Source organism: Mytilus californianus, unplaced genomic scaffold (genome assembly GCF_021869535.1).
Source record: "Mytilus californianus isolate M0D057914Y unplaced genomic scaffold, xbMytCali1.0.p SCAF_7, whole genome shotgun sequence".
Taxonomy (NCBI): domain Eukaryota; kingdom Metazoa; phylum Mollusca; class Bivalvia; order Mytilida; family Mytilidae; genus Mytilus; species Mytilus californianus.
Window position 1 is genome coordinate 32,418,656 of NW_026262723.1, and position 24,735 is coordinate 32,443,390.

Sequence of the window (24,735 nt, forward strand, 5' to 3'; positions counted from 1 at the left end):
TGGCTTTCAAGCTGTTTTCATCTAAGCGTCACTGGATGGTCTTGTGTGGACGAGACGCACGTCCGGCGTATTGAATTTTAAGCCTAGTACCTTTTGTTAGCTATTATTCGTGTTTCTTTGTCCTATATGTTCTCCCATTTATTTGTATTGTGGTCCTGTCATGTGATGTTGTCGTTTTGGTGTTGTGTTTGACGTTTCTATTTAAGCGGGAGGTTTGGCATGCCACAAAACCAGGTTCAACCCACCATTTTTTTTCTTAAAATGTCCTGTACCAAGTCAGGAAAATGGCCATTGTTATATTATAGTTCGTTTCTGTGTGTGTTACATTTCTAATGTTGTGTTTTTGTTGTGTCGTTGTTCTCCTCTTATATTTGATGCGTTTCCCTCAGTTTTAGTTTGTAACCCGGATTTGTTTTTATCTCTATCGATTTATGAGTTTCGAACAGCGGTATACTACTGTTGCCTTTATTAGTTCACACAGTATTGGAAATCGTGCTTTGACCTATGGATAATAGTTGTTTTTGTGTTACATGTACTATACGATGTTGTGCTCTCTTCGTACCAGATCTTGGTGTTTGTACATTTATTTATCATGTATATACCCTTTTCTCTATCAAACGTCCAAATATTCTTATTTTCTATAGGCGGACAACCACGTACTTTATAATGGGGAGGGGTTTACTATTCTATCCTGATTCTCATTTTTTGAAGTAAAATTGAATTTCCAGACACAACAGAAAAAAAAACCCCAATTATTCTGAATATCTGAATGAATAATATGTTTTTCCGCGTATAAAATAAATTACTGACAAATGGACTTGTATTTTTCATACACCGTGTTTCATTGTGTCTTGCTTCATATCATTTCTGTAAATGAACAGTGATATTTAATTTGAAAATTAATAAGCGAGTTTCATCATACATAATTAATGAGCCGTAGAGCGTATTTATATCTAAATGTAAAAGAAAGGAATATCCCACTTTAATATGATTCATAAAATAAAATGCAAATTTTGCTATTTTTTTGCAGACAGTTATATTTTTTGACGGTATATAAGTCCAATAATGCACATTTTAAGGTTTGTCGTGTCGTATAACACGTCTTTGGGCATGTTGGGTGTCAGGATTGCCCACAAAAAAACCTTCCTAAATTCGAAGTTGCGATCAACAACAGTAAAAACATATGTTAATTTGAATTATGAACCCACAGACAATAAGACTACTTGATAATGATGAAACAATTCTTACATCTCAGTCCTGTTGCAGATCTAAAAAGCTGATTCATGACTGTTGTACGTGTATATTTGATTATGTTGTAACCTCTATTCACTAAACAAGTATAGCGGAGTAATTCTAAGATATGTGGAGTAATAAGGTAGTCCTAAATAGTGTATCTATGTATGTGTGACTCAAATCATTCACTGTTTTGATATCTTTGGAGTCCAAAGTAACATTTTTTTTTAAATTAACCGAAAAGTCACAAGCACTTATGAAATAGAGAGCACAACTTTTACTTATTATTTTAAGCAAAACGAAAAAGAGACAACAATTATAATTCATGGTATCAACACGGGATCACGCAAATAAACAGACCAAATACTTTCTCTGTAAACTTGTATTTAGATTTTTTAAAGACGAAAATATCTATCTAATAGATATTATAGAATAATGGATAAAACAGAAATTCAACCAATAAAGTCTTTAAATATATAGCATCCTGAACTGTTCATCGCTATATCCAAATCAGAGGACCTATAGCACTCAGATCAGCGTACTGTGTGGCCATGTAACTATATACACATTTAAAGATCGATACACCAATATCATAGGAAAAATTATCAGTGTTTCGAAAAGATCCGGTAATGTTTCTATTAATAGACTTCATGCATTTAACAAGTGAACTTATTCAAATATGTCCTTGCATGATATATTCCTATTGTACATTTTTAATTATAGTCAATATCAGATGGAATTTTAAACGGTTAGTTAATATTATATTCATATATAAAACTAGAAAGTGTTTTTTTTTATCATATTTATTTGAATCGAAGTGATGTAATAGTAAATCAATATGTATGATAGATAAAGAGGTATACCAGGAATATTGAATTATACTTTCATTTTCGTTTTCAGGTTTTCAGAAAATTTAAGTAAGAGAGTTATCTTATATTGGTTGCGTCCAAATGGCTAGACAAAATCATAATGGAGCATGCGCAATTAAGTAATGTTCATATTTAGATATTTGCAATTAATATTGTTTTCTTGCATGCTATATTTTTATAATTGATTTAATGTCAGTTAAACATAAACCACAGACAATTGGGTGCTGGTTTCGGATTTATTTTTCTTTGATTCACATAATTCACATTTCACTACATATTAAATTTTCTATTTTCATACCACATACTCATCACTTAAACGATTGTTTTACCTTGCCTTTGAAAAAATTATCGACGTTAAGAACATACTCACCCCTTCTAATCCAATGGAAAACCTGTTTTTTTCCATCTATTTTTCATAGTACATGGCTTTCCATGCAATATAAAATGCTATACATGAACAAATCTGCAAACGCTATTTTCTGTGTTCCTGCAAACTTTTTTTGCAAGTCTGCTGCATGTTTGCGGCAAACAATTTAGTTCCATAAGGGTACTATTGGAAAAGAGCAAACAAAATCTTGAGTACTGTCTGATTATGATAAATGAAAACAGGAGAATAGAATTATAACAAATTTTATTTGAGTTTTGAATATTGCAAGCGTTATATAATGTTACATTATCATGTAGAACCCCCCGAAAAACAAAACGAAAAGGGGGCAAAGGTGTAGGTAAAATAATATTTAATCTAATTTTTATACAAGACTTTAGAGTCATGTTTCTTAAGAGAGATGACTGTTGATATATAAGGCAAAGGAAAAAAAATTAAAAAAAACAATGCATTCATCAATAAAAAAAATAGGCATCTGAAGTTGGAACGATGGTTATTTTAATATTTGTTAATGAAGTTTTATTATTACTTAAAATTAAACAATTTTCGAAAATCTTATTTAGATAACATTGTGTGCTTTTTGAAAAGAAGATAAGTTTCAAATTTTACCTGAAGCAGAAAACAATCATTCACTGTTTTGATATCTTTGGAGTCCATAGTTACATTTTTTTTTAAATTTAACCGAAAAGTCACAAGCACTTATGAAATAGAGAGCACACTTTTTACTTTTTTATTTTAAGAAAAACGAAAAAGAGACAACAATTATAATTCATGGTATCAACACGGGATTACGCAAATAAACAGCCAAATACTTTCTCTGTAAACTTGTATTTAGTATTTTTAAAGACGAAAATATCTATCTAATAGATATTATAAAATAATGGATAAAACAGAAATTCAACCAATAAAGTCTTTAAATATATAGCATCCTGAACTGTTCATCGCTATATCCAAATCAGAGGACATATAACACTCAGATCAGCGTACTGTGTGGCCATGTAACTATATACACATTTAAAGATCGATACACCAATATCATAGGAAAAATTATCAGTGTTTCGAAAAGATCCGGTAATGTTTCTATTAATAGACCTCATACATTTAACAAGTGAACTTATTCAAATACGTCCTTGCATGAAATATTTCTATTGTACATTTTTAATTATAGTCAATATCAGATGGAATTTTAAACGGTAAGTTAATATTATATTCATATCTACAACTAAAAAGTGTTTTTTTTTTTTATCATATTTGTTTGAATCGAATGTAATAGTAAACAATATGTATGATGGATAAAGAGGTATACCAGGAATATTGGATTATACTTTTACTTTCGTTCTCATGTTTACAAAAAATTGAAATTCTATGTAAGAGAGATATCTTATATTGGTTGCGTTCAAATGTATAGACATAATCATAATGGAGCATGCGCAATTAACTAATGTTCATATTTAGATATTTGAAAATAATATTGTTTTCTTGCATGCTATATTTTTATAATTGATTTAATGTCAGATAAAATATAAACCACAGACAATTGGGTGCAGGTTTCGGATTTATTTTTCTTTGATTCACATAATTCACATTTCACTACATATTAATTTTTTCTATTTTCATACCACATACTCATCGCTTAAACGATTGTTTAACCTTGCCTTTTAAAAGTTAATAGACGTTAAGAACATACTCACCCCTTCTAGTCCAATGAAAAACCTGGTTTTTTCCATCTATTTTTTATAGTACATGGCTTTCCATGCAATATAGAATGCTATACATGAACGAATTTCTATTGTAGATCAATCATGAATGTGAATTCTTAATAACTGCACACATGAAGTGTACAATCCCCCGAGGCAATTACTATTGGAAAAGAGCAAAAACAAATCTTGAGTACTGTTGTTTGTCTGATTATGATAAATGAAAACAGGAGAATAGAATTATAAAAAAATCATTTTAATTTGAGTTTTGAATATTGCAAGCGTTATTTAATGTTACATTATCATGTAGAACCCCCCGATAACAAAACGAAAAGGGGGCAAAGGTTTAGGTATTTAATCTAATTTTTATACTAGGCCTTAGATTCATGTTTCTTAAGAAAGATGACTGTTGATATATAAGGCAAAGGAAATAAAATAAAAAAAACAATGCATTCATCAATAAAAAAATATACATCTGAAGTTGGAACGATCGTAATTTTAATATGTGTTAATGAAGCTTTACTATTACTTAAAATTATACAATTTTCGAAAATCTGATTATATAACATTGTGTGCTTTTTGAAAAGAAGATAAGTTCCAAATTTTACCTGAAGCAGAAAACAATCATTTGTTTAACAATCTATCCTTTTGTGTGATCACAAAGCTATCTCAGTGCTATTTCATTTCATCTATTGAAATGACCATTAAATAAATGTTAACACTTGAAGGGAACTCATATAAAGGTTTGATTATTACAAAGAGTAAGGACGGAAAACTAGTCAACAGGGCTACTACCTACCAATAGCAAAACGCCATCAAACAAATGAAAGTGGAATCATGTTTGTGGTGCGGAATGTTTTTGAAAAAGAATCATCGTTCAGTCGGAATATGGACATGAAATATAAAAAAAAAAATACAAGATTGGATTTGATTTCTACATAATTATTTATGTACTTGTATGAACAAAAGTATATACCAAAACGAAAATATATGAATAAACCTAATTATCTGGCATTTTACAATTGATTTGATGAATAATTATTTCAGCTATGATACATCCATTATAACCTATTTATTCTTATTCTACCAAACACATTTACAAATAACGCCATTCGAATTGGATACTGTAATAAATATGTCATGTAGATGCATTATTTTCACAAATGAATAAGTATTCTAATTTCAAAATTCAATTACGTTGTCTTAGTTCTTGCCAAGAAATAGTTATGTGGCCAATGATCACATCATTCTTTTTACCAAATGTTTCGACTTTTATACTGAAAATATAGTTCAATATTTCATGGTAAAGGTATAAATTTGTAATACTACAGTTTATAGGGTATACCAAATATTTTCGAAAAAATATAGTGCTTGATAAGTGAATAATAATGATACTTATAGTTTAGATAATACTTGGTCATGATTTATGAATATTAAAAGCCCGAGGCATAGCCGAGAGATTTAAATGTTAAACAAACATGACCAAGTATTGTCTGACCAATTTAGAACATATTCACACCTTCGAGTGACATTACAAAATTGAACCCTTAGTGTTCGGATAAATAGGTATTCTCCGGGTAGTGATATGTATATAAATGCTTAACAACAAATTACATTATCTAAGTTTCTGCATTATGACTTTCATTCGTAGTGCGTTTAGACAAAATTGTATGTTACAAAAACTTTATAAGATGAACTAATCTGATGTTTGTTTTCCATATCGAAATAATAAAACCATGTTTCTTCGGAAAATAAGCAGGGGAGGTTAAATCTCTATTAGAAATGAACGTGAAGAGAATTCTTAGTTACAAGGAGGTACTTATCAAATTGTTAATTTTCATGTCGACTTATTTGAAGCTGATAAACTGACAGAATAAGGCCTCTATTTGGCCAACGGAATTGCAAAATCAAAGCGCGTAATATTCCATTTCTCGTGTTAGGCAAGTATAACTTTCTCTTAAAAAGTCTTGAATAAAGGACTATCTGGGTAGTCTTTTTTGTGGCCTGTTGAAAGGAAAAATTGCGACACAATTCCTGAAGCTCATCCTCAAGTGGCAGTCCCAATTTCATCCGAGTTACTCTTCTTAGCAGAACTTTCCTATTGTTTTAATTACTTACTTCTTCTCGCCCTTAAATGAGCATAAGCTGCCAAAATCATACACATCAAACTGATTCAAACTCTCAAATATGATTTTATATATGCTAAAACGTAATACAATGGTTCATAATTCCATAGAAACAATACAGCTACAATGTATCAACTGTTTGTGTGTATTTCTGACCGGACGCCATCTTATTAGCCATCGACATGACAAAAAAAGGACGAAAGATACCAGAGGGACAGTCAAACTCATAGATCGAAAACAAACTGACAACGCCATGGCCAAAAATAAAAAGACAAACATACAAACAATAGTACAGATGACACAACATAGAAAACTAAAGACTAAGCTACACGAACCAACAATGAGCATGTGTGACCCATTATATTCATAACTTTCAACAGACAGGTTAACATAGATTAAACATTTTAACAAACCGTTAAGCATATCCAATAGCATATAACCTGTAAATAGGAATTTTTGCCAACTAATTCATTCGACGAAATTTGCCTTCCCTAATTTCACCTTTTCAGCTGATGTTTGTTTCAATCACACATTCGGCCCATGCGCAAATTAAAGGGAAAAGTTGCATGGATTTTGTATTTCACTAGCAGATTATCTCCCATTTAACATGTTTAAAGTAAAATATTAAAAAACATAAGAAATTTTTACAATGTTTAAAGTCAGCTATTATTGGATTTCTCTTATTCATATAACGACTTGATTACATATGATTTTGTAAATAGGTGTAAAGTAAGCTTCCTACTAATTATTTAAACAATTATTCAAGCCGTTAGTAAATATTTTCATCACTATTTATTACAAAACAAAATTTCTGTTCATTTCTATAACATCTTTTTTCAAGTTTATTCTAGCTTTGACATGTTTGATGAATATTAAGTGTGAATTCATGGATAGAAAAACCCTAGGTTCTTCCCTCGGTTTTTAATTATATATACTAATATTATAAGTGCGATATAGGGCGTCTGGTCACAAGTGTCATTATTTTATGTGAATTAGTCAAATATACTTGCCTAATACATTTTACATTATAAAATACGTTCCGGTTATTAGAATACTCGCATCGCATACCCCGGACGTCCGGATTTAAATATACTGTATGCGCTTCCGGGTGCCATCATACTATCAAACTTCCCTGAGTAGAAATCACCCAGGTAAGATTAGTTTTAATGTTGCGTTTAATTGATTATATAAATCAATAATCATACAACACCAGAAAATATATGAAGGGATGGAAGTGGATTGAGGCAAGTATATTTAACTAACATATTCACATAAGAAGTGTTTTCTCTCGCACAAATATAATAACAATTTGGTTCAATGAGCTTTTTATCTAGCTTTTAAAAAGCTGTCAGATTTGGTTAACATCCTACAAAGAAAAAAATAATTTGTGTGAATGAAAAGAACCCTTGACGATAGCATTTAAACTTAAACTATGGTAAGATAGCACCTATTATCTTTTTCAGAAAATAAAAATTAAACATTGGTCATGAGGGTCGTCTTCTTTCTACAAAACAAAAATGGTATGATTTTACCAAGATGGCAGAGGTACCAGAGGTATTTATTATATTTTGTTAAGTTATACCTCAGTTCTTTATTGGTGAAATGTGCATTTGGTCATTTTAATTAAAATTGGTACTTAATAAGTTAATGTTATAACTTTACCACGGGTAATTGTGACTTTGTGATTTAGAATCTGAAAGAGCTTTTCTTTTTGCCAAATTCAACATGATCTAATAACGTTTGAATTTATATTTTGTTACGCTGACCTGTTGAAACAATTGTCATTACTTGACATGTAGTGTTTTACTTTTTATAACCAATCTTCTCCTTTAAAGGGACATTAGATACGAGATATAAAAACAAATAATTGAAATATGATTTTTGTTTTGTACAATCATTAACAGAAATGAAAAAGTGAAATAATAACTCACCTTTAGCAGCCAATTAGATTCAATTTTGTCAAAAACAACTATGAAATATCGCTGATGAATTATTCACTTGCAAGTGAATAATTCGACCACAATGAACATGTGTTACGCATGTATTCAGCTTTTAAAAAGAAAATAATGTCAACATTGAAAGTGAAACAAGGATGAACAATGTGGTTGACCAATTCGATCCACAAACAAAATCATTCTTATACAGGTAAAACAATGATAAAGTTTAACATACTTGTAAACCTACAACACGAAATCAAACAGACAGAGAAAAATCCAATTGCACGAGGTCGCTATCTATTTATATTGATATTTATGTTTATGTCGGGTCATATAACCGTCGACAGTCTTCGTAGGTCATATCGATAGTTGATTAGATGACGTCTAGACAAAAATACACATGAAATTTTGATACATATGATCGAGTCCATGCATTGTTAATTGTTTATTACAGACTTTTTTGTATTTTGAATATATGTTTAAGTATGTTATAAATCAAATATGAGAATTTGATTCGAATCTGTGAACATGAAGTTGACAGCTTATGCCCCTTTAAAGAGAAAGAGGATACCAAGGATAATATAAAAAACCAAAACCAAAAACAAATAACGACGCAATGGTCAAAAAGAATAATATAGAAAGACAAACAGTCTATAAAAAGCTACAAATATATAAGGTATATATTCAATATACAGCTTATTAAAAATCCTATATGAGTGTCAATATAGTTGACCACATTTTGACCTTATTAATCTCCCTGGAAAATATATGAAGGCATTTGTGAAACACATATTTTAAAAGAAACATTAAAGGAAACATTATAGGATTAAACACATGTTTCTAGAGGTTATCGGAGTGTAAGCTATGGCGATCAACTCACAACTAAAGGACTTTTTATGCAAATAAGTGATTCAGCGATCCAGTTTACACACCAATAACTTCTAGAAAAAATGTGTTTAATCCTTATTATTCTTTAACCAAACATTTGCAATTTTTAATTAGCAATTATTTGTTCATTGGCTTCTTTTTACAATTCAATGGAAAATTGACATGTCGTAGCAAAGGAGTTAGCCACCGTATTGACTTTCTGAAAACCATAAATGTTTTATAAATGCATTATACTCTAAAATGATATATCACCTACCTTAAAAACTTCATGTTGATAAGATAGTATCCGAATTTAATGCGTACAAGTAACGGAATAACCTTCAGCTTCAGAGTTTGTATATGTATAACGTCATCTCTTGCAATGATTTTAATGCACCAAGATCATTCATGAAATTTCGCGAAATTTTATTTAATTTCAACTTTTTACATTTTTCAAGCTTTAAGGTGGTATATAACACCACAGAGAGATAACTCTGTAAAAATCAGCTGAACGTTTTAATTACGTTCTGTTGTTAAGGAAATATTAAAGGCCTCAATGATCAAAATTAGTGGTTGTCAAACTTCTATATATCCAATGAAATTTTTCCGATAAAGTGTGTGGTTCAAGTTTTTTGAAATTTTTATATTTTTGTCAAAGGGTCAAAGTAAATATTTTGCAAAAATCTATAAAAATTAAACGAGCCAAATTAATTCTAGTCAACGTGATTGGTACCACTTTAATTCATCATTTCTCTTTGTTAAACATTATAATAGAAATGAAAGTTATGTATTTGGGTTTTTTTATCTCAATTTCCTTGGAAGCCCTGGATCCCATGCATGTGTATCGCGCATAAATAGGTCACAGTGAAGGATACAAAAGTAGTTTCGCCAACATGGTCTATCGAAGTGTAGACCAAGGAAAAAAAATCTAACGGACAAATTCGATTCATGTGTTTGTAGATATGCTTGTGAACTTGAGAGTAAATTTGCATTTTAGCTATATATTAAAATAAAACTGATATTATGTTATATAATTTGATAGACACAAACTATTTATCTACAACTTTATCTTATTGATTTTATTCGACGTTTAGATAACTTCATTCAATTAGAAATTCAAAATGAAATTAAACAGAGATAAAATACAACGAGCCACTCGGTCAAGACAAATATATGAGTTAAAAATGTCGGTAATTATGACATCAACATATACATGGACAGATATATTTTAAAGATACCGTGCTACTGGGTTCAATATGAAAATAAACAAGTAACTTAGTTAATTTAACCTGCCTAACTAATACCGAATTATTTTGTTGAGATCTTTGCATGGTATTCTGTTATCGAATGTTGAATAAAAAACTTACTTGGTTATCATTATACAGTCCGTGTTGGCAGTATCAATGCCCAGATAAAAACGGATAAGTAATTTAACATGAGAGCAAGGCACACACTCTTACGATTCGACAAGAATAAAAGTTTCCATGTGAAAAAGAGAAAGCGAAATATGAGATGAGGGATAAATTCTTATTTCATACACAAAATAATAAAATTTGACCAATTTGAAAATGCATTATTTTATTGCGAGAATTTCTTTCAACGTTGTGACATTTAAGCCCGTCATTTTTCTTTTTTATTAACCTAAACCAGATGATTCTGTAAATGAGCGCTAAAAAAGCAAGGACATTTTGCAAGATGATGGATTTACCTTCACTATGCAGACAGTAGATTGAATTTCCTAGCTGGGAAAAGAATGATTTGAACATGTTGAACGTTGTTTGATACATAACTATCATAATGCTTAAAGACAATGTATTAAAACTTCCTGACTATATTGGACTATATTACTGATATTTCCTGGTATGATTATGCTACACTGAAACAATGTCTTCTGTTGATGGTACTTACGTATCCCATAAGACCCATTATGCTCGCCTTGGTCATGCTGCACAGCATTTATTACCAAGCTTCTTACAAGAGATTCTTCTGCAATTTGAAAATCCCAATCAGATTTATATCAATTGTAAACGAAACAAATCTTTAAGTCGTCGACTCAAACCCGGAGAATGGGAAAGACTTAGCAATGCTGTACAACATGGATACTTTTACTTTGATATTCCTCTTATATATTCTATTCTACGGAATTTGCATGAGCCTGCTGCTCGACCAACAAGGGGTTGGGACCACCCAATCGGACCATTGGTAAATGAAATCGAAATTGGCGATGATATCGAAAGATGTCGTAGAAGTAGAAATGAAATTATACACAGGGGAAACACCAGAGTTACCGATCTGGATTTAAACCAATATTTCTATGTATTCAAGACCATTGCAGATAGATTTGAAAAGGTTTGTGGAAAACATAATAATGAATTTGTTTTCGAAGTTGAACACGTAAAAACATGCTGTATGGACGAGGCTACTGAGCTAATGTATTTAGATGATCTTACGGATTATCAAGAACAAGACAAGGAAAATGAGGCAAAAATATCAGAACTGGAATACAGACTTAACGGTATGCATTTGTAAATACCCATATTTATATGCCAATCCTTCTAATTTAGACATTCTAATTTCTAACTTTGAATAATAATATATAACGATCAATTGAAAATATGAACATCATTCTAACATATACTGCAGTTCAGTAAACTAAGTGTTACATGTACTTAAATTCAAATAATTAAAGAGATCACACACAGATACAGTAACAAAAACGTATATATTTACAGTGATTATTTCATCTTGATGAAATTAAACTACTTAGTATCGGTACCATTATCTTTCTTCTGTATAATGATAGTATAATAATTAGTTATTTGTAACTGTTTTGTTTTTTACAGACACACATAGTTAGTAGTTAAAAATCATTTGGAATACAATATAGTTATCAACTATTTTCATTTGACTTTTTACAGCTATTAGTATTACAGAATCTAGCGGAAACGTCGAAAGTATGTATTGAAAACATTTATTGTCTGACATTATGTAGCTTACAAATTTGTCAAAAATTAGAACTGTCGAAGTATATCACATGACCAATACGATATTCAAGAATTTGTTTATACCCACAAATTTATCCAGCAATTAATAAATCAATAATCTTTAAAAAGGTATAAAACTCCATATTTAAATAAACAATCAACAACGATAGAAAGATTTTTTGTAAAATGATATTCTACATTGAGATTTGATTAACAGTAACTTTTTTTTTTAGGATTTTTTTGTGTTTGATTAGTTTTTCAACCTTTTTATAAATTTTGGGCTTGAAATATTTCTTACTTCGAGCATCATTTAAGAGACATTTGTTGTCGAAAAACGAATCTTTTTAAAACGCATAAAATTGGTTTCCATTAGTGTTGTTGTTGCATATTGTTTATTATTTGATAGCAAGATTTCTAACACATCGAATTTTGTGTTTGTCGAAAGAAAAAAGGCAAGAATACTAAAGTTCGTACATGCAAATTACAGTCATCAAAACACAAGAAATAAAACTATGTGATTGAATAACACGTACATAATCAACAATGTAGCCGGCACATGAGTGCTCAGATTGAGTAATTAGTTCCTTCTTTACAAATGACACGAGTTGTTATGCTTATTGTATGCATATTAAAAATCTGCAGTGATCATTCAATTAGTTATGAATTATACGACTTTAATTTGGCTACGAGAACCGAAACACATCAATGCTGATGTGTGATAGATCATAATCGTCTATCGAATCTTGATGGCGTAATTTTTTAACATTGATTACTCCCCAATTATCATAGTGAACCCTGGATTAATTAATTTCCATGTGAACATAAGTTCTCTGTAGTTGAAATTATTATGGTTATGTCAAATGTAACCGCGGAATAGTATACCATTTGGGAGATATACAATTGAAGTGCTATGAAAGTGCTACTGGGATACAGCTGGTTACCTTTGTATATCAATGTAAATCAATCAAGCACATTATATCTTATAGTCTCATCAAACTTTTGTCATATAAGTATATAAGTCCTTGCATATGTGTATGTAGAGAAATTGAATTACAATTTCAAATCGAGAAAAAGTTTGTGTGCGTTATGGATTTAATTGCTTAAAGCTTATACTCGTCAATATTCAAACTAATATTTAAAAATTGGCCCATTCAACATTGAGATTGGTTGATAAACATATTGGCAGAATAGAAAATTTGCATACTTTCTTGTAGTTTCAAGGTACCTCAAAGTTACAATCCATTTTTACACAAGTCACACTTGTCATACGAACGGTTTCAATCAATGCATTGCATCAGTTTAAACAACGGTTATATGATTATAAACACATTTTGAAACTTATTTTGAATATTTATCAATTTATTGTAACATTCTTTCAGTCAAGTTTATTCAAACTCTTCAAGATTTACGAAGTGTCGAGGGTGTCGGTGTGACTTTAGAGTGCTTACTTACCGGACCTGAACATCAAGCAAAATGGTATAAGGATGGCAAGGAAATTTTATTTGACAAAGAAGTTACCCGAGCACATTTATGTTATCTGGTGAATGATATTAATGTCCAGGCTTACAAACTCATTTTTCCAAAGATTACACAGGTGGAGAGGGGCACATATACTTTGCAAGTTGGAAATGAAAGATGTAAATGTTTCCTTGATATAACAGGTATTTTTTATTTTTATTTTCTATAATTTGCATTTTATTGTTTATATTGCGAGCTAATAATAGATATCGGCTTTAAATGGGAAAAAGCTATCAAAAATCAATTGGAAGAAATCGCCTACACGTGATGGATGTGAAGTAAGCATCCGGTTCGTTATTCGATATTCGATATTCAATATCCAACCGGCTGCTAGCAGTCGGTTTGATATTCAAATTTAGTTGAAAATCATAAAAAAATAAAATATTTGATAACATTAAAAGCATGATTTTCAAAGTTAAGTGGAGTGAAAAGATACATAGGAACTCGTTTTATGACCCATTTAAACTGTCGTAAATTCTCGTTGTCCTCGAATATAAACCCTTATGTTAGTTGCATATTTGTCTTTATGTAATATATATTGTTATCAATAAAACGACATCAAAGATGTCATTTTATATATAATATATAATTCAAAAACAAAATCTGATCACTCCGATAACAAATGGCTGCAAAACTTGTGAAATTTTAATAACAGATGCTCAATTCACTAGCAATTTAACTAAAAAGTCTTATTTTACTAGAAGTTACGATGATCTGAATTGTAAATCTATAAATGTCGTCTACGGATTAGAGCGTAACCATTGCGGATTGGTTTACGTCGGTGAAACGAAAGGAAGGCTAAACAAACGTATGTGCAGCCATAGATCAGATATCAACCTCAATGAAAACGACATTCTGTACCAGCATTTTAATCAGCCTGATCATTCCATACCATTTCTATGACAGTTCGTATTATCGACAAAATATACCACAAGACTAACAATCCTCAACTTGCAACGCCTCTCCGTAGACAAAAAGAGGACTACTGGATTCGACAATTGGGAACTGCGACACCATAAGGTTGCAATGACAAAATTGATGGTATAGGTATTATATCTAGTCCTTCCTGTAGCTCGATGAATGTGATGAATATTTTCAACTCTACTCCTCGACGTAGACGCAGTCATGGTCATCGTCATTATACATCACCTACTTTGCATGATGTCTTTAAAAACTTTACGACAAAAGAGATGATTTCAGCTTCCCAATTGTGAACTTTCCATTTCTATGTAGCAACATTCCAGCAGCGCCTGCATACGGAGTATATATCTCCCAATTGATACGAAATTCCCGGGCTTGTATTTCCTATCATGATTTCCTTGATAGAGGATTGCTGCTCACAAGGAAGCTATTAAACCAAGAGTTCCAAATGGTGAAGTTGAAATCATCCCTTCGTAAATTTTACGGACGCCATCACGAGTTGGTTGACCGTTATGGAAAAACTGTTTCACAGATGATATCGGATATGTTCCTTGTGTCGTAACTACAATACCCTTCCCTTTTCACGAATGTGACCTACCGAATAAGACTGTTTACCGGATTTGTAATAACATAAGCATAAGACGGGTGCCACATGTGGAGCAGGATCTGCTTACCCTTCCGGAGCACCTGAGATCACCCCCAGTTTTTGGTGGGGTTCATGTTGCTTAGTCATTAGTTTTCTATGTTGTGTCATCTGTACTTATTTGTCTGTTTGTCTTTTTATTTTTGACCATGGCGTTGTCAGTTTGTTTTCGATCTATGAGTTTGACTGTCCCTCTGGTATCTTTCGTCCCTCTTCTAGAAACATTTAGAAATATCAATAGAAATGTATATGGAAAGCCCAAAAATCAAGAAATATATAGTGAGACCGCTTAAATGACGATGAGACCCCCCTGATCTTTCAATGTCCATCAAATTCGACGAAATCATAGACTATGTATATATTAAGGTTGTTATACAGACAGTTAGTTAATATGTAGATACAAACGTTACTAAAAGGAATTTGGGTAGACCTTCTGTCTTCTATGCTTACGGAAGGCCCAAAGTGCCAGTTGGATATTCAAAATATATAGATTATTCTGGGAAATCCTTTTAATACAATCTTTATATGTACAAAATGTATGATTTCGTCGAATTTTATGGACATCGACAGAACAGGGGGTCTCACCGTCATTTAAGCGGTCTCCAGTAGGTTTTCACTATATATTTCTATCTATATTGATAAATCTTTCGAGAGTGATCGATTTTTGTTTTTGTATAATATATTATATATCTTTGATGTCGTTTTATTGATAACAATCTTTATTACATAAAGACAAATATGCAACTTACAGAGGCGGATTTAGAGGGGGCAGGGGGTTGATTATATAGGGAATCACTGAAGCATGACCTGAGCGGGCCCCCTCTTAGGCAGTCAGTGGGCCCCCACTTTTCTGGATCCGCCACTGACTTACATAAGGGTTTAGATTCGAGGACAACGAAAATTTACGACAGCTTAAAGGGGTCATAAAACGAGTTCCTACGTATCTTTTCACTCCACTTTACTTTAAAACTCATGCTTTTAATGTTATCAAATATTTTAATTGTTTATAATTTTCAACTTAATGTGAATATCGAACCGACTGCTAGCAGCCGGTTGGATATTGAATATCGAATATCGAATAACGAACCGGCCGCTAACTTCACATACATGTACAAGTGCAGTAAAATATTCAAATTTCTTGTATTTTTTTTTTATCTCGTGTGTTACTGTCTAAAAGATTTATGTTATAATTTCGTCATCACATATTATCTAACAATTGTTTCACATTTTTTTTATGTTATTCTTTCACTATCGACATACCTTCAAGTTATACTTTACAACGTTTATATAATTATAATATAGCCAATGTTAATTGACGTAGATTGAATAAAAACAATTACAGCGACAATCTATGTTCTCAAACATTGTCATACATTGTTATAGCAAGTGAAATGACTACTGGTATAAATGGAATGAGGAATAGGAATAGTTAACCTTAGCTTGGAAAACTATTTCGACATTTTGGAGACAAACGCGCGTCTGGCGTACAACATTTTAAACCTGCTATCTATGATGATAAAAATACGAAGATGTGGTATGGTTGCCAATTAGCCAACTCTCCACCAGACACCAAATGCCTTAGAAGTCTAAATTTATAGGTTATCGTATGACCTTCAGCAATGAGCAAACCCTATAATGCATTGTCAGCAAAAAGGCCCCAAATTTAAAAATGTGAATCAATTAAAACGAGCAAATTAACGCCCTGATTTATGTACAAAACAATGAACGAAAAAAAAACAAATATGATATACAGCAACAAACGATAACACTCAATTACAAGGTCCTGACTTTTGTCAGGCACATACGAAATGTTGCGTGTTTAAATTAGGTTGTTGGCGCCAAATCCTCTCCCCGTTACCGGGACAGTTGTGTATGTTGGATGTTTTGCTAATCCCGATTATCTTGTACTAGTAACTCTTTCATTTGATTTGATGAAGTCATGGTTAACAATTGTGTTGTTTGGTAATTAAAAAAAAACTATCAGCAATCTCCAAGACAATTTTTTTTAGAATATCCTCCCAAATGCATATACACAATGCTTAGCAAAAGCGTCAGCAATACTTAGGTGCACTTTTCTGTCCACTGAATTATCATTAAGATTTTATGGTACATGTTCAATAAAAAAACCTGGTAATTACGTCATGATTTATTTCGTCACTATGTGGAAAATGCGATTAAGAATAATCTTAATTTGGTTTCTATCCCACCAGACAAAAAAAATGAAATAAAAATATATATATTTTTTTAAACATCGATCGTTTAGATGTCACGTTTTTTGCTGTATATCCATATTGACAATAATTTTTCAGTTTTTTTTCCCCTATTTATTGTGACAACTTTTTGGGCAAATGCAGACACTATTTTCATTTTGTAAAGATGGTATTTTTTTTTGCCCTTGTCGAATTTATACTTTTATTTACAGAAAGAACACCTACATTAATTAGTCTCCGGCAGTACCAGGAAGAACTTGCCGAATTAGCTTTAACTGGTCAAAATACTATAATATGCGCTGGTACAAATTCGGGAAAGACTTATATAGCATTCCACATCATTGAAGATCATCTAATAAAACATCCTGAAGGTAAGATGTCTGAATGTACCGAAAACAATAAACTAATGAATCCATGGATGTACAAAAACAATAAAGTCTTATAATAGAAATGACCGTTATTATTTTCGCTGAACAAGTATACATTTTTAAGGGGTCAGCTGAAGCCCGCCTCCGCGTGCGGGATTTTGCCCGCTGTGTTAAAGACCCATTGGTGGCCTTGGGCTGTTTTTTCTGCTCTTTGACACATTCCCCGTTTCCATTCTCAATTTTATTTTAGATATACCCTAAGATGTAAAAAATGAAAACAAAAATTATCTCGACAATTGTCTCGACAAAGTTTGCAATGATTACCACCACTGTTTATAGACAGAAATTAGTCAGTGACTTTGTGTTTTTCTGCTCAGAACTTAAATTTTAGTAATCATACTTCTGTCTATTAGTCAATTCCTTACAAATGAACAAATTACTTTATTCAAAATATTTAAAAAGACTTAAAATGGCAAAACCAATTTGGAAAAACAAAATGAAATGCAAAATGGGATAAAAGATCGATGGCAAAAAGATAACTGAATGCATATCAGTGACAGACTCGAACAGACAGTTATCACCATAATCTAATGTGTATTTTTTTGTTCTTTATAATTATTATGAATTTTCTTTATCACATTGCATTATAAATTATTCTAGTGTTGAAGATTCAGAATTCTGGATAAAAAATGGGCAATATACATATATATATATAAACAAGTCTAAATTTAAAACAACGTTCAAACCTATGATTGCGTTGGATAAAAACCGCAAATTTTATACGTGTGCATGCAAAACAAATTGCTTGGTAGAGGGGTCTAAATACAACACAATCAACATTTTCCAAAAGACCAAAAAAGTGAAAAAGTATATTAAAAAAAACGCATTTGACTAGCAGGTCGAACAACGGATGTTCTTAAAACCTGGTGACTGCCATTGGTGATTGCCAAATAAACGGATCACCCGATGTAACAAAATAGATCTTAACTATTAATTCAATACCAAACAGAAAACAATAAACTTGCGGAAAAGATGGTATACCGCAAACAAAAGGTGCAAAAATTAGTACACCATACAACATACATATTAATGGTAGAGGGGTCTAAATACAGCAACATTTTCCAAAAGACAAAATAAGTGAAAAAGTATACTTAAAAAAAACGCATTTGACTAGCAGGTCGAACAACATATGTTCTTAAAACCTGGTGACTGCTATTGGTGATTGCCAAATAAACGGATCACCAGATGTTACAAAATAGATCTTAACCATTAATTCAATACCAAACAGAAAAGGATAAACTTGCGGAAAAGATGGTATACTGCAAACAAAAGGTGCAAAAATTAGTAAACAATACAACATACAATTTCGTGGTAGAGGGGTCTAAATACAGCAACATTTTCCAAAAGACCTAAAAAGTGAAAAAGTATATTTTAACAAAACACATTTGACTAGCTATATTTATTCAACAATGCTATTTTGTTTTCATTTTATTCCAAATAAATGTCAATATTGAAATGTATTGATACAGGCAAGGTTGCATTCATTAACAGAACCAATATTCTCTTGGGACAACAATACGAAAGAGCATGTGGTGTGTTTTCAACTCTGTTCTATCAGGTATATATATTTTATGCTACATTTCGCGACTCTAGTAGGTCTTTTTTTCAATATTAAACGTGCTATATTTAGCAAAAATTCCTTTTTTGAGTATAATACCTTAAAACAAAAGCTTGACTAACCAAAAATGTAAAGTTGAGCAGACTATGAAAACAAACCAACAGCCAAACCTTAAATTAATAGACGTCCAAACACCGATAGTCAACCCATGCGCAAAATCGTCCTTATTGTTACAAGCACAAAATGACCTGTTGATAAACAGGTTTGTGTGCAAACAAATCCCTCCAGTGGACTTTTTGGCTTCACAGGTATCACTATCCCAGTAGTCAGATGTCGTGTGTACATATGACACATAATTTGGTCGGTAATTTTATACATTTGTTTTGTTCATAAAATGTTTAAATCATGTGATATATCAGGAGCAGAATAAAGGATTTAACCAACGTGACCAAGGCATGGTAACTGTATGTTTAACCTATATACTAGTATCGTTTCAGATGTGATTAGTCCAGACATATAATATCGTAACTCATTAAAGTCATATATTGCAACAGTTGCGTCAATGCATTGACCTGCACCGCAATTGATTACGGCGATTATTTTTTTTCGAGCAGGCGCTGTACTTGTATTAATTGACATCATTGTACATGTACAACTTCTTAAGGATCAAGTTATTTCATTATCATGTTGATGTTAGTATTAAACCAATACGATATATCACAGTTTCTTTATAGCAAATTTAAATACAGTAATAAAACCATGTTATCTTGAGTATATTCTCAAAATTATAAAGGCCAAGAAATATCTAAAAAATCAAATCATAAACTGTCAATTTTTCAAACTGGTTACTGATTGTCTATGTAACACAAACCGGCAAATTGATAAATGATATACATCTTAAAAATAAAGTAAAGTGTTTTACTTCCCACATTTGTCCCAGTGACGTACTTACATACATATTCAGATATGTCGTCTATATACATGTATGCATTGCTGCAACATACACACATGAAAAGAAAGTAACATTTTTTTAATGTATAGTTTTAATAATTCATATGAAAGTAGGCGTAACAACTGATTTTTTTATTATTCTGTGGCATTCTAAAATCGATAGTGTTGCAGAGACAACAACGCAGATTGTGCAAATGCGCGCGCGTAATTCTGAATTAAAAATTGGAAATCATTGAAATCCTGTTGAAATCTTTTTTTTTTTTAGTCAAATGTGTCATTGTACTATTACAATGTTAAGCTTAATGAAGATTTAATAGTTACAACTACTTCGTTGATAAGCTTTCGTTAACTTAATTTGAAACCACTAACAACTTATATTCTTTTTTTCTTCAAATAATGAAAACGAGAATAGTATGTATGCATCAAACCAATTGTCTTTATTCCTTCAAAATACAATCCAAACTAGCAAAATGATAAAAAACGTTTTTATAAATATTTTATGGATGTTTGTCTTTCTTTTTTAAGAGAAAGATCAATATATGGAAAGCAGAAGAAGATGACAACGATTATTTCATTCATAAAATTAAGAATTCAAGCTTGATGTTTTTAACTCCCCAAGCCCTAAGCAATCATCTAACAGAGAAAGCAGCAACACACATCTCAATAGCGGAGTTCACATTGATCATACTTGATGAATGTCATCACACATATGATAACAGTAATTATAATGAATTGATGGCATATTATAGAAAGGCTAAATATGGAGAAAAGCTTTCATCTTTACCTCAGGTAACTTACAATGAAATGAAATAAAACTTGCAAAATGGGAAGACAATATTTGATATTAAAACGGATCCAATATTTTTATGCCCCAGCCGTAGCGGGTTACCCATGGCTATACTGAATGCGTATTACCACAAAACACAGATCAAGTTCGAAATTGGGCGGTGTCACTTTTATCGTTCTTGAGTTACGCCCCCTTATAAACATAAAAATTTCCTGAATTTTTCCTTTCCGTTCTCAAACTTAAGTTTGACTCAACAAAATGTTATAAAACTTATACAAAATGCTAATGACCACAAAACACAGATCAAATTAGAAATTGGATGGCGTCACTTATACCGTTCTTGAGTTATGCCCCTGTTTAAATGGATTTATTTTAATCTGTCGTTTCCGTTCTCTAACTTTAGTTTGCCTCAACTGCTATACAACATATACACAATGCTAATTACCACAAAACACAGATCAAATTCGGAGTTTGGTGGCGTCATTTTTACCGTTCTTAAGTTATGCCCCTTTATAAATCGAAAAATTGCTAAATCGTCGTTTTCGTTCTCTAACTTTAGTTTGCTAAATGTTATGAAACTTAAACACAATGCTTGTAATCACAAAACGGTCTTAACTACGTGAATCCTGAATCTGTATGTGGAAGTTGACGTATGCATATTTACAAGCGGGGGCATCTGTGGCTCATAGACATATTTTTCATTTATTTACCATTAACCACTTCACGTGTTTTATGTTTACATTGCTGTATAACCGAATATCTTTTGTTATTAGACTAAGTATCAATACTGAAAAATGTTTCAAATTATCAAATGTTTTGAGTTTTGGACAAAAATGCAACATATTAATGGTATGCAAGGGTTGCATTTACATCTGTTTAATTCCTTATTTTCAAATCTTACTAATAAATCAACTTTACATTTGATTCATTCAAATCACATAAGAGTTTTTCTTTTGCGTTTTAAAAAAAAATGTTTTGAGTTTCGTTCTGGTGAAAAGGACGAGTTTTGTCTTTAGACTCGGTCTACCTTAATTTTAAATATAGTTGAATATTTTAAAAGATTTTGGGTTTGACAGCATCACCTGGCACAAAGAAGGCAAAAGATTTAAACTCTGCAAAACATCATTTACGTACTGTGATGACAAATTTAGCCGTTTCAAAACTGTCTATTGTAAAACGTAATGAAGAAGAACTCCTACAGTACACCACTATTCCTGAAAAAGGTAAGACATTCAGAAACGGACAAGATATAAATGATACATTTTGTTGATAGTTTCTCATGGCATAAAGTTATCATGAAGTTTAAAAAAATAATAGATTCCCCATCGGGAAACTTGTTCCCTTAGTTTTTTGATTTTTTGTTTTTTTGCTTTTCTATTTATGCGCGTGTGAATGTTACGTTCACAAATAGAAAAAAATGTTGGAGCTTTGAGCAACCCTGTCATTATTATTGCAAGAACTAATAGCTTGTTGGTTGAACCTTGTCTGAAAGCAATTATGTGCGTAATCAGATTCATGTGAATAGATCGGAATTCCCAGAAATGTATTTTAAAAACAAAATAGAAAATAGTTTATGATTTCATAAAAAAATCAGCATTATTAACTTTTGTAATAAATCATATGAAAATATTTAAGTGTCAAAAGCTCAGATGTACTCATCATCAGGTTTGACAGTTTTTAATTGCGATTGTACGCTACATGTCTACACTATATAATCTTGATAGATGTTGGAATATGAACTCAAATTCTTAAATATTTGCTTTTTTTTTTATTTTTATTTTTCTTATGTACTATCAATGACAAAAAATAACGGTTTTTGGTGACGTCATTGTCAAATTGTTGGCTACTTTGTTAGATTTAATTGTCTGTGTGTTTGAATTTTTTAGTCAGTTGTGTTGTATGTCTGTTATGTATAATTGCAAAGTTGTTACTGTTTGGATAACCTCCTAATTTCAGTTCAAAATAGAATGTATCAGTAGTATATGTACTAAACACGAAAATAATTGATTCAACAAAAGGAAATGTTGAATCTTCTTACGATTCAATGCAGTTCTAATGATAGATATTAAAAGACGTGGTATGAGTGCCATCATGTTTAAGGTGTTAATAAATCATATTGAAATATATTGCGAGTTACCGGATTATTACTGTTAAATATGTAAATTATACTGCATACATTTTGGTACGATCCTTGGCGTTCATAACTCATTCACTAATGTGTAAAAAGGACATTGGCTATAACTGATGTTACATTGAGTAATAGTATGTCAGGTGGATACAGTTGAGTAGTAAATTTAGGAACACCTGTATTGTTAACAGCAAATTTAGCATATACATTTGTACATTGAATTGTGTATAAAAATAAGGTGATGTGGTATGATTGCCAATGAGACAGCTATCCACCAAAGTTCAAATAAAGCTGATGTAAGCAATTATAGACAACCGTATGGCCTTCAACACTGAGAAAAATCCATACCGTATACTGTATATATATTTTTTTCTCGGTGTATTTATTTTCACGGATTTCGTAGTAGGTATATATTCGCGAATATAAATACACGCGAAAACAAATGCAACTTACATGAAATGAAATACACTGAATAAAGATCACCGGAATCTACGACCACCTGTACATGCAAGTTAACCTTGTTTATTTTACATAACCTCATTTGAACTGTATAACTGTTAACAACACCAGTGATCCATACAGAAAAAAATTAAGGTTAAAGAATAAAAGCTTTTTTTTAATAATGCCCAAAGCCAATTATGACAGTTTTATTGTGTGACTAACAACTTAATCGTATAATAACTTCTATCAAACAGACGATCTTATTTGATGATGGAATATTCTTTGTGTATTGTGTTTCATACAATTATTAAACAAATAAAAATTTAATTAATCATGTTAAAGCGCATTTTAATCTATTAAGTCTGTTATTTTTGTTTTGACATTTAAATACCGCGAAATTAAATACACGCGAATTCATCGGCAATATTCAATTCGCGAAAATAAGTACATGCAAAAAAAAGTACATATATAGTAGTTGGCTATAAAAGGCCCCGACATGATATGAATCAATTTAATTAAAAAAAAAAATAACAGCCTAATTTATAAAAAAAAAAAAACAATTGACGAAAGACAAATATGACAGACGTGAACATGTACGTATATTTAAAAAGAAATGGAAATACTAAGGATTGTGTACTCCGAGAATAGATATTACATTTTTCTCAATATATTTCATTAGAATATAAAATAACACATTTGATGGAAATTTATACTTATCTATATTTAAACTCAATTCTTTTAGTATTTATAAGGTCCAATTCACGCCAAGACGATCCGTTGAAAAACATTGTCATAACTGCAATGGACTATGTGGAAAGTATGTTCAATTGTCGAAAAGGTATATTCTTTTTATATTATATAATGAGCTGTTTTGCAATTTTATATATTAACTCTATTATCAATATCAATACAAGTAAGTATGTTTTGAACCCAAAAAATCACGATATTTTTAAGCTGCAAAGTTGTAAATATGTTTATTTGTCTCATCATGGTGTTATATAATCAATCTTCGTTTAGTATTGTTTGGCAGTTTTATTCTTTAAAAGAATACC

At 31.1% G+C, this 24,735-nt stretch overlaps 1 protein-coding gene across 21 annotated transcripts in view; it reads left to right on the forward strand.

The window, feature by feature from the left end:
- Positions 1 to 24,735, forward strand: part of LOC127709008 (antiviral innate immune response receptor RIG-I-like) — a 113,300-nt gene that overhangs the window by 36,355 nt on the left and 52,210 nt on the right. For 8 of the 21 annotated variants that reach the window (XR_007985466.1, XM_052214254.1, XM_052214256.1 and 5 more), the window contains exons 1-10: positions 1,908 to 1,981; positions 7,774 to 7,864; positions 10,765 to 11,629; positions 12,033 to 12,068; positions 13,478 to 13,759; positions 17,603 to 17,761; positions 19,288 to 19,376; positions 20,853 to 21,116; positions 22,175 to 22,337; positions 24,426 to 24,521. Coding sequence is in view for 20 of the 21 variants with exons in the window: in XM_052214254.1 (XP_052070214.1) it covers positions 10,999 to 11,629; positions 12,033 to 12,068; positions 13,478 to 13,759; positions 17,603 to 17,761; positions 19,288 to 19,376; positions 20,853 to 21,116; positions 22,175 to 22,337; positions 24,426 to 24,521 (1,720 nt within the window). In the remaining variant the exon portion in view is untranslated. Of the gene's footprint in view, positions 1 to 1,907; positions 1,982 to 3,581; positions 3,681 to 7,442; positions 7,462 to 7,773; positions 7,865 to 10,764; positions 11,630 to 12,032; positions 12,069 to 13,477; positions 13,760 to 17,602; positions 17,762 to 19,287; positions 19,377 to 20,852; positions 21,117 to 22,174; positions 22,338 to 24,425; positions 24,522 to 24,735 lie in introns of those variants that run through there. The other 13 variants (XM_052214263.1, XM_052214270.1, XM_052214268.1 and 10 more) reach the window with 9 other exon arrangements.